The sequence below is a fragment of the Callorhinchus milii genome, unplaced genomic scaffold (assembly GCF_018977255.1).
Source record: "Callorhinchus milii isolate IMCB2004 unplaced genomic scaffold, IMCB_Cmil_1.0 Scaffold14, whole genome shotgun sequence".
Lineage (NCBI taxonomy): Eukaryota > Metazoa > Chordata > Chondrichthyes > Chimaeriformes > Callorhinchidae > Callorhinchus > Callorhinchus milii.
The window spans coordinates 13184724-13201446 of record NW_024704755.1 but is presented as its reverse complement, the minus strand read 5'-3'; the positions used below and the strand labels follow the sequence as shown (position 1 = coordinate 13201446).

Sequence of the window (16723 nt, the reverse complement as noted above, 5' to 3'; positions counted from 1 at the left end):
CTCTTTGCTCCGCTGTAAAGGTCAAGTGACTCTCTACCAGGTTTTACTGCAGGCATGTTTTCACACACATTGGTTCACATTTGCTGCTTCAAGAAAGTCTGCAACGTTCATACTCTGTGGAGAGAAAGGCAATAAATAGCAGGGCTGCTTTTCTGGAGTTGCTGCAAAGCACGTAGTTTCATCTCTCTAAGCTGTGGTCTCCGTCAACTATTGCAGTATTAATAGTAATCCTTGCATTTAATGGCACCTATATCCACCCATTGATTGACAACTGGCTCAGTTGGTAGCGCTCACATCTCTGAGTCAAAAGGTTGTTCAAGCCTCCAAGTGAGGACTTTGAACTCGCAAGTCCAGGCTGACACTGCAATACAGCGCTGGGGTGGTGGGGGGCTGCTCCATTGCTGCAAGTGTCATGCTTTGGATGAGATGTTAAATCAAGGGCCAGTCTGCCTGTTTAGATGGACATTAAAGATCCCATGACACTATTCGAAAGAGAAGGGACTATCTCCTCAGATTAAATTAGTGGTTCACTTCACGACTGTTTGTGGGATGTCGCTGTGTGCAATTTTTCTGCCGTGTTTGCCTAAAAAAAATCACAGCCACTACACTTCACAGTATATCATGTGCACGGATTATTAATTTTAATATTAATAATAATTGGAGTGGATTTTTGGCAGTTGTGTGTGGTAGGCTGAAACCAGCCAGGAACCTCTCAAATTCACTCGCTTTTCTCAGTCATATTAGGAGCTGCCACATGGTGTCACAGATGGGGAGCTGTGGGCAACACCAGAGAAGGCTGGGTGGTTGCCCAGCGCCTGTGGAGCAACGCTTGACCTAACCTAACCCAACCCAATAGCTGACTGATGAAACCATAGCAACAGGCAGGAGTCTTCATTAAATGTGAAATGCTCCAAAAAGTCACTCAGCCAAATAACATGCCTCTCGGCCACTTTCATCTCTGCCAGACAAGCTGGCACACCTCTTCATGTCTCAATGTTATTCTACAAGGCGTAATAAGATGTGGGATACTGAGAATGGGTTGTTATAGATCAATTTCAAGATCCTCCCACTTGTCTTCAATTCACTTCATGCCCTGGCACGTTCCTACCTCTCCAGCCTGCTTACTCCACTACCCGCTGCCTCCACTCGACTGGCTCCGACCACCTGCTTGTCCCTCGTGCCCTCCATTCCACCATCGGTTGCACGCCTTCAGCCACTACACATGAAAGTCTGGAACACTCTTCCTCTATCCGTCTGCCTTGCCCTCACCTTCCCCGTCTTCAGGTTGTGCCTGAGGACCTTCCTCTTCGATCGTGTATACAGTCACCTCCCCCTACAGGCTCAGTCACTGTCAAGTGCTCTGGGACGCTACTCTACGTGAGGGACGCTGTGTAAAATGCAAGTTGTTGTTGCTGTTGTTGTTGTTTATCCTTGCATTTGATACAGAGTCTACATATGCCTCACGGGGAATCGCTGACCTGTGTATTTTTAGGAAAACGCAGCAGCCAATTTGCACACAGCAATATCCTTCAACTTAAAGTGGACACAAGGATACTGGGAGAATCTTTTGAATACAAGGCACAGAATCTTTAATGCTCACCTGAGCATGCAGACGTCAACCTTACTATCTCATTGAAACAACACTGCCTCCGACAATGCAGCGCTTCCCTAACCTGGCCCTCAGTCTCAATGTGCGACATGACCCAGAGGGGAGAGTGATAACGACTCAGGCGAGCTGATTCTATGTTACCCAGTCATTACACTTTACAGTAAAATCCTGTGAAATGCTTTGAGATGACCTCCTAACATGAAAGGTACTATATCAAATGCAATTATCATTATTATTTTTATTAGCATTTCCCATTAAAGAGACCTAAGGACAAGTTGAAGAGGTAGTATATAATAATCATTCCCCTTTTCCTTTATATTTATTTTAAGCATGATTTGTTTGTCCTTTACAAGAACTTAAATACATTTTGCTATTGGATGTGTCATCGTTGGAAGGTCTACTTTACCTAACAATGTGGACCGCAGCACACAATAATAATCTTTGCATTTGATACAGCGCCTCATCACCTCTTCAAAATGTCTCAAAGGGCTTCGCAGAATATACTGTAAAGTGTATACTTTGGGCGAAACCCGGCAGGCAATTGTACACAGCAGTATCCCACAAACAGTTGTGGTTTGAGTGATCAATTTTTTTTTACACAAGGTAAACAGGAGCTCAGGAAACTACTTTAAGTATTCCAGATAACTTGACTACGGTTTGGCTGATGACTTCTGTTTGCCTTGCAGGTTATAAAGAATACCCTTGATCCCGTGTGGAAAACTTTCAGCCTACCATTAGTGTCTCTGTGTAATGGCGACATTGACAAAACTGTTAAGGTGAGTCGGGTCTCTGATGATTGCTCTAGTCTTTAGTAGTTACTCATGACATGAATGAAAGTTTGGATTATACAGCACTTACACGCAGTTAATCTGAAGATCACAGCATTCCGGGGTATTAAAATCCAATTACTGTATTTTTGGAAAGGTTAAGTACACTCCCATTCTGATATTTTCCACCAAGAACTGTTGAATGAATTGCGAACAAAGGGCCCCGCTAGCTTTTGATGCCTCATCAGTGACTGGAAGGTGTGTTTACTCAAAACTGGTCCCATCTGCTCATCACTCCTAATGACTCATGCAGCAAAGGTGCTTAAACAAAAGCGATTGTGAAGTTCTCTGTGGTTACTGATTGTGCAACAGCACATTTCCAGCACTCAGCACCGACAACTTGGTGCTTCCCCGGCACTGTACTGGAGCATCAGCCTAGACAGTTCAAAGTACTGACGTGGCGCTTGAACCCACAACCTTCTTACACGAAGGCGAGAGTGCCACCACCAGCTGAGCCAGGCTGACGCAGATATTGAGAGCTTCAGCCCCCTGGACATTGCTGGATGTGGCAGTTGCTGTCTCCTCTCCCGCAGGGGAAGCTTTGCCACCCTCCTCGACATGGGTGTTAATATGGTGACCGGGTGTGAAACGTATGACCACCAAAATGTGGTTGGGGCGGAATCCATAAGCTGTCTTGAAAGGGAATTAGACAGATATTCTCAAGAAGAGAAGTACAGCGTTAAAAGGAAGTGGAGGGAAAGGCATGAGGACGGGAGTAGCTTTTTCAGAAACCCAGCGCAGGTACACTGGGCCAAATGATCGCCTTGGGGACTGTACATTCTGGATTCTTATGATTTACAATACACTTACACATTAGGCTGACCACCCAAGAAGTTTAACAATGATGGCCTGAGCTGTGGGGTGGGGGGGCAAGGAAACCCTTGAGGGTGGGGAGGGGAAAGATGTCCAAAAGCATGGTCAACGAGTCTTGGAGGGAATTTGAATGAGGGGAGGGAGGGAGGGACTTGGAGGGACTTCAGGATAGAGTGCAGGCAGAAAGGCTAAAAGTCCGGCTGCTCATGCATTTCTTTCTGCTTCGCCAGATTTTATGTTACGATTACGATAATGATGGCGGACATGACTTCATTGGTGAATCGCAGACCAGCGTCACTAAGATGAGTGAAGCGAGCAATTCCATAGAGGTAGGAACTGAGACACTGCGTTTATGGGGTTGTTATTCTCCCACGAGACACACAGTCGCTCCACTTTACAGCACACTGTGTGAAGAGCTCTGAGACATCCTTCCGACATGAAAGGCACGAGAGGGTCCGGGTTCAATTCCCAGACAGGATGAAACCTTAGGCAAGCTTCCTTACTTCACACGCCTGTTTACCTAGCAGTAAATTGGAATCCAGTTATTAGTTGATTGGTGGATCACTTTCATGGGGGTAATAATCCCTCAAAAAAAGAATTGATCACTCAATCCACGACTGTTTGTGAGACACTGCTGTGCGTAATTGGTTGCTGCATTTTGCTCACAAAATGCACAGTGAATCCACTTTACAATGAATCTTGTGATGCATTTTGAGACTCTCAATGATGTAATAAGACACTATGTCAAATGCAAGGATTATTATTTTGATCCACTGGAGAGCTCAGAGCACAATATTCTAATGAATACTACACTCCAAACCTCTGTTGCTCCCTACATCAGTCCATCCGCTTGTCTTCAGATCGCACCTGAAGACTTTCCTCTTCTACCAGGCCTACGGTCAGCTCTCCTTTCTCCCCAGCTCGAAGTCAAACTGCGCCAATGTTTATTGCTCCGAGGTGTATGGTCGTAGCCTCTTTCATTCACATGCTCTGCCTTATCAGTAATGCAATACAACTGGAAATGAAGAATCAAAATAGCGCTTCACACGGCAAGGAATTTATTCCGTGACCTTATTTCCAAATGAAACCACATAAGCAGATCTAGTTGCCATGGTAAAGCTCCGGCTCTCTCTAACAAAAGCCTGTTCATTCATTCATTCATTCACTCATTCGTTCATTCATTCATTTATTTACCTTTAGAACTGGGGTTCCTGGATGTTTATTTCTGTTACCAAAAACGTCTGCCAAGATATGCATAAGAGGCACAAAGCTTCGCAAGCGCACGTTAAAAATAAGCACGCTGCTGCCTGGAGATCACAATCTGTGTGCCAGTTCAGTTCATCGCAAGGCAACAGGTTTCCTTAAGTGTAGTATTCAGTGCTCCCCACTATGCCATGTGGCTGTTTTCAGCTGCCAGTGTATCACACCGTTACAGTTCCCTCCGTGCATCCAAGCAACTCATCGTACAATGTGCCTATCGCCGAGTCACTAAGCATTGACTTGTTTTCCTGTTGTTATTTCAAAGACTTTATATTTGTGGGCGTTTCACCCACAAAATACACAGTCCATTCACTTTACAGTATATTCTATGAAACACTTTGCGATGTCTCAATCGTAATAAGGCACTTTGTCAAATGCAAGCATTATTATTATCATTCTTCCCACCTCCTTCGGTAGAGGGGGGAAAGAATGAATTTTCTGTCTTTGTTTCAAACTTCTTTTTAATGAAATTTTCTCTTTCAAGTACAGTCCCAGTCACTGATAAAATGCCTCTCTAAAAATAGCCAAGAAACTGCCACTTTCTCGAAAGTGAGAGATATCCGAGATAAGGTTACTCTGTCCTCTCGGGAATCCTGCTCAAGTCTAAATATTGGCTCAGGCAAGTGGAAAGATTGATATTTCAGAGCGTTGTGTCTGTAGAAAGTGCAGGAGGACTAATTACACATGAGTGCCTTATTGTTTGTAGGTTGAATGAAGTTCTCAGTAAGCTGAGGCTTTGACATAACAACACGAGAACTTGCTGACTAGGCAAAACAAGCCCACGGCCCATCTAGTTCGACTTCCACCATTCTGGCAGTAGGATTTGACGATGGACAAGGGGGTTTGGGGTGGGGGGAGCAAGACGGAGGGACTGAGGAATTTAAAAGAGAATCAGACAAGCTCGGGCAGAGAGTCCAGGGAAAGTGCAGGGAATGGGATTCAGATGGATGGCTTCGTGGAGGAGCAAACACTTGACATGAAACAAAAATTGGCCGATTGGCCTCCGACTGTGCGGTACATTTCTATGGTTCACACTCTGGCGCGCATCAGCTGCGTAAAATGGAGTCAACGGGAATCGAGACAGCCCATCAGAGATCTGTAATAAGCAGCTATCACAAAAGAAAGCCCGTGATTTTTGTTCCGTTTTCTTCCGAGTACAATGAAAGGAAGAAGCTCCCCAGAGTGTTCCTGCTGTGTATCTGCTCGGTGCTGCATATTCATTATCACAGCCGTCTTCCCAATCAGACAGGCTGCCTTGTGTTGTGTTAGAGGGAGGGGGAGGCTCCTGCCTTGGGTACGTGTGCTGCTATTTGCAGCCCTTGCCGCCTGCCCCAGATGTGCAGTGACTCCCAGTACAGAGTGTTTGTTGAGCCAACGGTCTATAATACTGAAATGTCTTAACGTCAACATCATAAAATCTGCAGCTGAACAACGCGGGAGACTTCTCTTTCAATCCTTGCTTTGACAACAGCGGTGATGACGCAGTTTATTAGCACGAAACGCCGGTAAATTTCAAAGTACTTATTATTATTATTAAAAATAATAATCGCTTTGTATTTGACACAACGCCTATAACGCTGAGTGTATCTCAAAGCTGGGTTTTCTGTGAAGTGCAGTAATTGTGTATTTGTAGGCAAAAGCATCAGCCAAATTGCACACAGCATTATCCCACAAACGTCCATGAATTTTATTTGGGGGATTTGTTGCCCCGGGACATTGCGAGAAACACTCTTCTCTTTTTAAATCGTTTCTGTGGGATCTTTAAAGCAGGGACAGATGGGCACTCGGTTTAACGTCTCATCTGAAGGATGCACCTCCAGCAATGGAGTGCTCCCCCAGAGCTACACTGGAGTGTCAGCCTAGATCATGTGAGTTCAAAACCCAGACGCAAGAAACACTAGCAATTAAGCCAGGCTGACACCATCCCCAGTCCTCACCAATTCCCCCAGTTGTCATGACACCAAACAGTCTACCAACACCTAATGTCTTATTTCTTATATGGGTGGTGGGGAACAGCAGAATATCGTAAATGGGGGGAATGTAAAAGCTAATGATGTTTACCTCTTCCCCCCCACCTCCCCATGACAGATCGAGCTTGAATGCATAAATACCAAGAAACAAAAGAAGAAGAAAAACTACAAGAATTCTGGAATAATCGTGGTCAAATCCTGCAAGGTAAAGGCTCGTGGCTTGTGGCGATTGAAGGGCAGCCAGGTGCAAAACATGAGCAGTTTAACCCTGCTTTAGTAAGGTCGAAGCTTCTTGAAATGCACTCAGTATGCACACAATGTCGGAATATTGCCTGAAATATTGGGCTGATTATGCGTGCAGACGATAAATTATGTTAAACCATTGCAAAGCAAACCTCACGTACTGACTGCTTGTTAATTTCAGGTCACCCGAGATTATTCGTTCCTGGACTATATGCTTGGTGGCTGCCAGCTGATGTTTACTGTAAGTGGGGGCTTTGGAATATTCTTGGGGGTGGGGTAGGGTTAGTTTTTGTTTATGAAGAGGTTCAGTGAACAGAACAATCACAAAAAAACAGCTGATGTCCAGCTCTGCTCCTCATGAATAGACACTTGCATCCGTGACTGCAAATTAGTTATTTTGTGCATTCATCACTGCATTGTTGTAACTGTTGAGCAGGTATGAGCACCTGGCAGATTCAGTCAGTCAGTCGCCATTCTGCTCAAACCGTTCTTTCTGGATGGCTTGAAAAATCTTATGCGCTGCTTTGTATAACATGTAATGAGTCATAAATTTAATACAGCCCCTGATCGTGTCGTCGAGACGTCTCAAAGCGCTTCAAGACTGAGATTGATAGATTTCTTGTGGATAAAGGGATTAAGGGTTATGGATAAGGCGGGTAGGTGGAGTCAGAATAGATCAGCCATGATCTTATTAAATGGCGGGGGCGGGCTCGACGTGCCAAATGGCCTACTCCTGCTCCTAATTCTTATGTTCTTATGTTCACTGGATACACTGTAAAATGTTGCAAATGCTGTGTATTTTGTTGGCAAACGCGGCAGCCAATTTGCTCCCTNAAAAAAGCCATGAACTGAACCCACCCCAGCATTGCAATGGAGTATCAGCTTAGACTGCATGGGTCCAAAAATCCTGAGATAGGCCTTGAACCTACATCCTTCTGACTCAGAAGTGAGAGCATTGCTATACCTGATCGCTCCCTAAGGGAACCTTCTTCATAATGTCTCCTTGTTCCTCCAGGATAAAACAGCAAAAAATTCCCAATTTCTACCCTTCCTAACAGTCAGCCTAATTCAGCTAGGTACAAGCAAGGCTAGGGAAAGGGCATAGCAAGCTTCAGAGCATTCAAAACAAAATAGAAAGCAGATAAACAGTGAAAGGTTTCAGCTGGAGGGGTAAACATATCTCTGGTCTATTACGTAGGTTTTTATTCAGTCTTGCAAACAAAATAGTAACTTGTTGCATGAGTGAGTTGGCAGAGTCCTCCAGCTCTGGCTTCAACCTTTGTGTTGGATATTGGATATTAATAACGTGCGATTTTAACAAGACCTGTTCAAACCAGGGGATGAAAAGTCTGTTAATTACAGGCCGCAGTCCCTTGAAGGATGGATTTGAAACAGCGATGCTGCTCAGTGGATCTTGTTAACATCAGGGCTGAGAATTTTACCTGCGTTTGATTTAGCATCAATTACGTCTCAACATGCTTCACTGAGTTCTCGCTCGTGACTGTGGGGCGACAATGGGAGCTAGTTTACACAAGGTCCCATCTGTGCCTGTTCAGGTGGGAGTTAAAGACTATTCAAAAAGAGGAGTTTCTCTCTCCTGGCCTCAATCCCCCAAATAAAATTGGTCACTCATGACTGTTTGTGGGACTCTCTCTCTGTTTCTCACTCTCAATTCTCTCTCTCTCTCTCTCTGTCTCTCTGTCTGTCTATCTATCTCTCTCTGTCTGTCTGTCTGTCTCTCTCTCTCTGTCTTTCTGTGGAGCTAGATATAATGTTTCACTTAACGTTCTCATATGAAGCCGATCATCTTGTTCATATATGCAAATGTGGTTAATTACTAATTGGTCTTGCCCAATTAGTTCAAAACCTGGGACCTGTATGATGCTGACGTTCAGAGGATGTTGCTGGTGAACTTTGAGCCTGAGTTAAGGGTTGACACACAGCACTGTCTGTGCATGTTCAATCAGCCAAGTACCAGTCCTGGCCAAATCCTGGCTTACTCCAGAAAGTGAGCAGTCCCTATATCCCTCTCAAAGAAGAAGCATTGTGTTTAAAGCTCCTGCCCCTCAGGCAAAGTGCCAGGATAGTTACTGGAGCTCTTGGTTGGTAGCCAGCTTGCCAGCAGCAGCCCAGCGTGTGATTATAACTCCAGGGCACGAGCGATGTAAACACTCCCACACCTTCGATATTGTTGTCACCGAGAGCAATGGAGAGTGAAGCCCCCTTCCCCTCCTTCACTGCTGTTCGTGGGACGGATTTCTCCCCCTCATTGTCCAAATCCACTCCCAAACCCCCGCTCCAGGTAACCTGGTTGACAATACAATGCAATTTACATGTATACAGCGCCTTTCATGTTGAGAACATGTCCCAGAGAGCTTAAAGTCTTCCCGCCTCATTGTTTGCGTGATGTCTCTGGTGCAGGTTAGCTGCCTCGCTTTGCTTACGTAACACTGACTTCACTGTTTTGTGAAGCGTCTCGAGACATCTGTTTCTGTAAAAATAATCAGATAATTATAATTATAACCTTTGCATTTGATACAGAGCATTTCATATCAGGAGGTTCCTCTGTGCTGTTCAAGTTGGTGTTTAAGAACCCGAAGCACTAATCAAAAAGTCAAGCGAGTTTCTTCCAGTGTCCTGGCCACCAGATACAAATTAGCAGTCAAATTTGTGGCTGTTTGTGGGACATTGCTGTTTGCGAATTGGCTGCCGGGTTTGCCTACAAAATACGCAGTCCCTAGTCTTTACAGTATAACCTGTGAAGCGGATTGAGACGTCCCGTAGATGTGAAGGTATATATACCAAATGCAAGGATTATTATTTATTATTATTAATATATGGGTGAGTTCTCTCCTACCAATAGTCAATCTCTGTATCTCCAGTTTATCTGTTGCTTCAGGTTAAGATTGTTGCTCTGCTGCACGAGGCAGATCAGTTCCCTTACGTAGACCTTGTCTGTAGCCATGAAGGAAAGAAAGAGAAATGGAATGATTTCATTAGATCAATTTGATTCGAATTTGTGCCGTGATCCATGTAAAAAATCATTAATTCGCTTGTAGACATCAGTTGCACAGTGTGTTTTGTAGTCCTTTGGCTGCACCATTTATTAAGTCTTCCTTCAGACTGCTCAATGTAATACGTTCCACATTGACAGCAGTCCTGCTACTTGCCCTATGTTTTATGGGCCATTGATATTGATTCCATAGACTCTTTGGTAATGGGAGTGTGTTAGTAATAATAATAATAATATTACCATGCTCATAAAATAATTATAGTATTATAATTGTAACAACAATAATACTCATTTTAGAGATGTTCAAAATTCAAAAATTGCGCATTTCTTATTAAGAAATCTATTAAGAAACACTGCAAAATTGCCCCTAGTGGATAGGCAGACATTCAGCATGAGCTACCATCTAGGTGGTTTGATCTAATTTGGGTGTTATTGCATTTCCTGGAAGACTGCCTTTGGAAAGACTAAATAGCAATAAAGTGCATTTCTACTGCAATCTTTTCAATAAACTATTTATAAATTATTCATACACAATATAATGCGTTGCCGTCAGTAGCAGCTCATAATGTCTCGCAGTTGTTCTCCAATAAAACGGCATATATTATTATTATTATTATATAGTCATACAACCATATAAGCCATATAGATAGGTACTAGGGGAGTGATAGTGGACTGAACTTGATTGAATTGAACTGGACTGCAAGACTGGCATCCACGTCTGCAGCTGTGAGCTGGAACTGGAAGCTCTTAAGCACGGAGAATGAATCAGACCCCTGACTGACAAACACCCCACCCACCCCCCGTACAATCCTTTAACCTTATGGGAACATAGGAACAGGCGTAGGCCATTCAGACCCTCGGGCCTGTTTCACCATTCTATAAGATTGTGGCTGAGGAGCTTAGACCAAATGTGGTTTACCATTGAATCCAAATTTTATCTGGGGGATTGTTGGCCAGGACACTGGTAGAAATTCCCTTTTCTTTTTATATCACTGCATAGGAATGTCAGCCTAGACTGTGAATTTGAAGACTTACATGGGGCTTGAACCCACAACTTTCTGACTTAGAGGTGAGAGTGCTACCAACTTGGCCAGGGAAGGAGTAACAGACTCACAATTGTGGTTTTGGTGGGCATTAGTTGGTGAAGGCCAAAGGAGGAGTTCAAGTTATTGTGATGTTTTTCTCCTGGATTCAGTACATTTTGACAGAGTTTAATCCAAGCGGAATCCGAAGCCCAGACCCGAGCTCCTTCACTCATCCCTGTACGTTAACGCATCACTGGGCAGTGAGAAGATTCGCTCCGTAGAACAGAGCGAGACTCTATGCATCAGCTGAGCGTGAAGCCCATTATCGGCAATAGGTATAAGGGATAACTGATGCATATTTACTTTATTGCATCAGCCTGGAGCACTCTCGCCTCTGAGTGAGAAGGTTGTGGGTTCAAGCCCTATGTTTCGTCTTGGTATCACACATAGTCTACAGCTGACACTCCAATGCAGTCCTGAAGGTGTATTGCATTGTCGGAGGTACCATCCTTTGGATGAGACTTTAAACCGAGGTCCCGTCTGCCTGTTCGGGTGGACATTAAAGATCCTATTTAAGCACTAAAAGAGCACTATTCGAAAAGAGAAGGGAGTTTCTCTCTCCCGGTGTCCCCGGCCGACAGTCTCCCAAATAAAATTGGCCTGTTTGTGGGCCTTTGCTGTGCCCAAACCATCTGCCGCGTTTCGTCCACAAAAATACAGTCAATCCACTTTACATTGTATCCTGTGAAGGACTTTGAGATGTCTCGACGACGTGATAAGTTGTTATACCAAATGCAAGGGTCGTTATTATGATTATTATTATTATTACTGTAGTAATGTTCTGCGGTATTTCTTGTGGTCTAAAGCTATTTATACTATTTATACTGATGCCTAAAATCACCTCCTTACACACAAGGCGTCATTGTGCTCTCAGACAGAGGTGCCTTTGTAGCCTGTTCTCCTGTAGCTTCTCTGACTCGGGAGCAGATCGAGGGTCCGTCCTTCCGTCTGTGGCTTGCGTTGCCGCGGCAACCAGTGCTCGCCGTACATCATATTAACACAGCAACCCTCGCTCCAGCAATCGTTCCTTTCCTCGTCCTCCCAAAGATTTATTTCTAATAAAATTGCAAAGCGAAAGCAATAAAAAAAAACGCATTCCAACGACAACGACACTCAAAGATTAACATATGCAGACGTTCTGGTTGAGGTGTTCTATTCTGTGAGAGTTTTTATATACAGTATATGTGAAATCTCCATATTGGCTTTGTTCCATTTGCCTGCGTGGTTTGCGTTCAAGCTGGGAGATCGAGAGCCACTTGGTGCACCCTTTCGTCGACAGGCTCCAATGAACAAGGTCTGTCCAGGCGAGGAGGGCTGTGTGCAGATGGAAAACACGTTGAGCCCTGACCTCACTAATTCACAGACAGAGCTTTGAATTGCTTGCATCAAAGTACTGTATTTCCTGAGTTCGATTCCCGGGCGGGGCAAACCTGAGGCAATTTTCCTTACTCCACACACCTCGAGTAGTAAGTACGAACCTAGTGGCTAGTCGATTGACAGATCGCTTTCTGGGGGTAATAACCTCTCCAAAAAAAAATAATAATTTGGTCACTCAATCCATGACTGTTTGTGGGACACTGCTGTGTGCAATTGGCTGCCAACTTTTGCCCACAAAATACACAGTCAATTCACTTTACAATATATTCTGTGCAGTGCTTTGAGACGTCTCAACAACACAATAAAGAGCTTTATGAAATGCAAGAATTTCAATATTATAGATACAAAGAGAACTTGCCAAGTCTGGGAAGCTGAAATCAACCCAGAAACGATTCAGAACACAACAGAAAGTGGACCTTTAATAATAATAACAGTCCTTGCATTGGACACAGGGTCTGCGATGTCAAAAAGTATTAAAGGGCTGTAGCGCCTGGTTGAATGCAACTCTATGTATTTAGGTGTCAGCTTGGCTCAGTTGGTAGCACTCTCTTCTCTGAGTCAGATGATTGTGGATTCAAGCTCTATGTTGGGAGTTTGAGCTCCTAGTCTAGGCTGATGATGAAGGGCTGTACTTGCGGAGCACTGCATTGTCAGAGGAGTTACTCTGTCCTTGCATGAGATATTAAGCCAATTTAAAAAAAATTGGTATTTACTTCATGGCTGTTCGTGGGTCATTGCTGGTCGCAAATTGGCTGCTGCATTTGCCTCCAAAATACGCAGTCACAACACTGAATAGCTTTGCAAAGCGTTCTGAGACGTTTTGACGATGTGATAAGACGATCGAAGAGGAAGGTCTTAAGGCGTGATTCGAAAATAGGGAAGGAGGGAGCAAGGCGGAGGGATTGAGGGAGAGAGATATAGTCATGTTAGCGCCTGCACTCTGCTGGCTTTGAGCTAAGAGGGAAATAACAAGGCAAACAAGACAGGATTTAAATCTCTTGCATGAAGTCATTCTTCAACCAAAGGGCAAGCACTCATTTCACACAGGACTGAATTCATGTGAATAAGGCATTTTGAAAATAGTTTAATCTTATTCTAAGTGAAAACAAGTTTCATGAGGCGAGAAAATCAATATCACAATTTAACTTAATGGACAACAAGGAGGTCAGGACAGAATTCCTTCAGTACCCATTTCAGATCCGTGCAAAGCATTAACCAAACTGGGATCAGCCATTTAAACACCTAGTCAGGTTCCGCAACTGTTAAGCTCTGAGATACTGCCCTGCGTGGAGGCCGCTATGTAAGTGAAAGTTGTTGTTGTTGTTAATGCATGGGATTGACAGGGGGACTGGGTTTATAACAACAACAACAACAACAAATTATATTTATATAGCACCTTTCACATTGGAAGGACGTGTCAATACTCTGAACAGTTAAGGGTTTGCCCTCGAGCTGGGAGTTGGAATCAAGAAGGTTGGAAGGCAAAGGGAGTTGGGCTGGGAGTGTGGCTCAAGGCACAGTCAAAGAGGAAGGTCTTGAGAGGGGCATTGAAGGAGGCGAGGGAGGGGGCGAGGAGGAGGGGTTCGCAGATGGAGTTCTAGAGGGTGGGGGCAGAAAACCTGAAGCCCCGTCCGCCAATGGTGGGGCGGGTGGGCAGGACGGGGGACATGGAGCAGATCAGTGCCTGCAGCGGAAAGGTCGGTATGGTATATCCTGTGCAGTGAATGCACTGTCCTTTCATCCTCAGTCTTAGGTTTGAATCCAGTTCCACATTAACAGAATCAAAGCTCCTTCACACTCTCTCTCTTGTCCTGCTGGCTATTAGAATAGGTTAACCCAGTTCCTGCTGACATAGACGACAGAACAACACCCTGTAAACTGCAGTGACTGTGGATTTGCAGACGAACACTGCAGCTAATTTGCACACAGCAATGTTCACTAACAACAGTCAAGGGAATGAGTACATTTTACCTGGGGGTTTGTTAGCCAGGACACTGCGAAAAACTCCCTGCTCTTCTCAAATAGTGCCATGGATTCTTTAATGTTCACCTGAATAAGTAGACAGGCCCTTGGTTTAATGTCTCATTCAGAAGACGTCTCCTCCAATAATGCAACACATCTCCAGCACTGCACAGGAATGTCAGACTAGACTATGAATTCCGAGTCCCGAGGTGGGGCTTGAACCCACAACTTTCTGACTCAGAGGCGAGAGTCCTGCCACCTGAGCTAGGCTGACCCGTATCTTTCCAGTGGAAGTTTTATCTTGTTTTAGGTATCGAGTGTTTGATGATTTCTGGTATGTATTGATTGTGAAATTGACTTGTATGTAGCAGTGGAGCCTACCACTGAGAGTTCCGATCACCAAGACAGAGGCGTAAAGTGACAATTTAATAGCAGTTTGGACGGTCAATTGGATCGGATTTACTGTGTATTTTTCCTCCTATTTCTTGTGGTTTGTGGCATTGAGAGTGTAATGTAACCAGTCGGACACACATCCTTTTATTAACATGTCATCATTGGCCTTTAGTAATGAAAAGCGATTGCCTTTACTAACGTCTGTATCTGTGGAGATGATGGTCACAGTCTCTGAACACGGCGTTCTCAGTTTAAGGAATACATTGCGATCAGATGGGGAGATGTTTGGCTGCTTTTATTTTATTTCCACCTCGCTGCTAGCTGATCTGCGAGGTGATGATTCATATCGTGTCTAATTGCGTGAATGCACACGGCTGCCCAGCACCACAGGGCGAGCGCTTAAGTTCGAAGTCTTTTGTGCTGGTGTTGAAGTTAGCGACGCACTGCTACTGGTGTGTGTCCTGCACGGATGCCTGTACACTCCATTGACCCACTGAGTTCAATCCCTGCTAACAATCAATCAGCCTTGCTTTCTGAGCCTGTCGCCTACTGGTGCTTGGATAAAGATGGCAAAGGGGCAGCACTGCCAGTCACGGTGTGCTTGTCAACGTACAGACTCACTCAGTGTGGTGACTGTTACAATAACGTAATTACTTTCTTCCCTCTCCGCTCGACAAACTCGGTCCTGCTGCTCATTCCTCACCTCTAACATCTCCGGAACTTCCCCTCTGTCCTGCCCCCTTTGCTTGTCTTTAAAAGTCTCCTAAAAAACTACCTCTTTGACTGTGTCTCTGGTTACCCCCAACCCCCCACATTGCTCACTGCTCAGTGTCCAGCACTGTTTCCGCAAAGCAATTCGAGATGTTAGCCTAAGTGAAGGGTGCTATATAAATGCAAGTTGTTCTAGTCTTACCATGACCTGACCAGTCCCCCTGTTAGAGAGTTATCTTGTAACTAACACCAGGTTTCTTTAACTACCGCTACATCATTTTATAATGATGATTCTGAAACCAACAATTCCTGGTGCCAAGCCAGAATTGCCCATGTGAAAAGTGCTCTACAGTAGACCTGTAAATCGTACTGTATTGCATAACTGAGTTGGCAATTCACTTCATGCCAGTTTCTGGAACACTGCAGTGTGCAAAATGACTGGCCGAGTCACAGTCACTACACTTGCCGTATCTTTACCAGTGATGCTCTATGAGATGTTTCGATGTTACAGGCACTACATCGAATCAAGGATTATTATAATGATTGGTCCTTGCAACTGCTTATGTGACAGCCTGGCTCAGTTGGTCGTACTATTTCTTCCTAATCAAAACCTTTGTGGGTTCAAGCCCCATTTCGGGACTTTGAGACAGCGTTGCTTTCTACAGGTGCATGTCACACTGACACAAAGACCGCTTATTTCATGATTGATGGTGGGACTCGGCTATGTGCATAATAGCTGCCTCATTTGCCGATAAAAACAATCACTACACTGGAAAGTAATGAGCGTAAATGCTTTGAGGTGTCTCAGCATGCTAAAGCTATAAATGAAAGGGTTCTGGTGACTAATCCTAACAGGATTTGATACTGATTGGAACTGGCTCAATCTCACTTGAGATTCCTGCAGGTAACTGTGAGGTAGTTAACGACACGGGTAATAATTACCCTTACATTTGGTACAGCGCCTTTCACATCAGGAAGACGTCTCAGAGGACGTCTTGGGATATACTGTAAAGCGTAGTAATTGTGTGTTTTGTTGGCGATTTCGGCAGCCAATCTCCACACAAGAATGTCCCACAAGCGGCCGTGAATTGAATGGCCAATGTTATCTGGGGGAATTCTTGGCCAGTTGATTGCTCTCTTTTCGAATAGTACCGTGAAATCTTTAACGTCCACCCGAACAGCCAGATAACTCCATAGCGGAACCAGCGCAACTCAGTTCTTGTTTGACGGGCATCTTAACGGTCTTGCGTTTTGTACTCAGGTCGGGATCGACTTCACGGCATCCAACGGAAGCCCTCGGGACGCCAGCTCGCTCCATTACATCAACCCCGAGGGATCCAACGAGTACCTGTCCGCCATCTGGGCCGTGGGTCAAATCATCCAGGATTACGACACGTGAGCTCCTCATCACTGCCTCTCGCGCAGCTTAAACTGCATCGTGTTGGGGTGTTACCGTGCGT

General features: G+C 44.6%; 1 protein-coding gene across 1 annotated transcript in view; it reads left to right on the top strand.

Moving 5' to 3' along the window:
• Positions 1-16723, top strand: part of cpne2 (copine II) — a 61650-nt gene that overhangs the window by 19314 nt on the left and 25613 nt on the right. The window contains exons 7-11 of the mRNA XM_007907582.2: positions 2296-2385; positions 3480-3578; positions 6598-6684; positions 6904-6963; positions 16525-16658. Coding sequence (XP_007905773.1) covers positions 2296-2385; positions 3480-3578; positions 6598-6684; positions 6904-6963; positions 16525-16658 — 470 coding nt within the window. The remainder of the gene's footprint in view (positions 1-2295; positions 2386-3479; positions 3579-6597; positions 6685-6903; positions 6964-16524; positions 16659-16723) is intronic.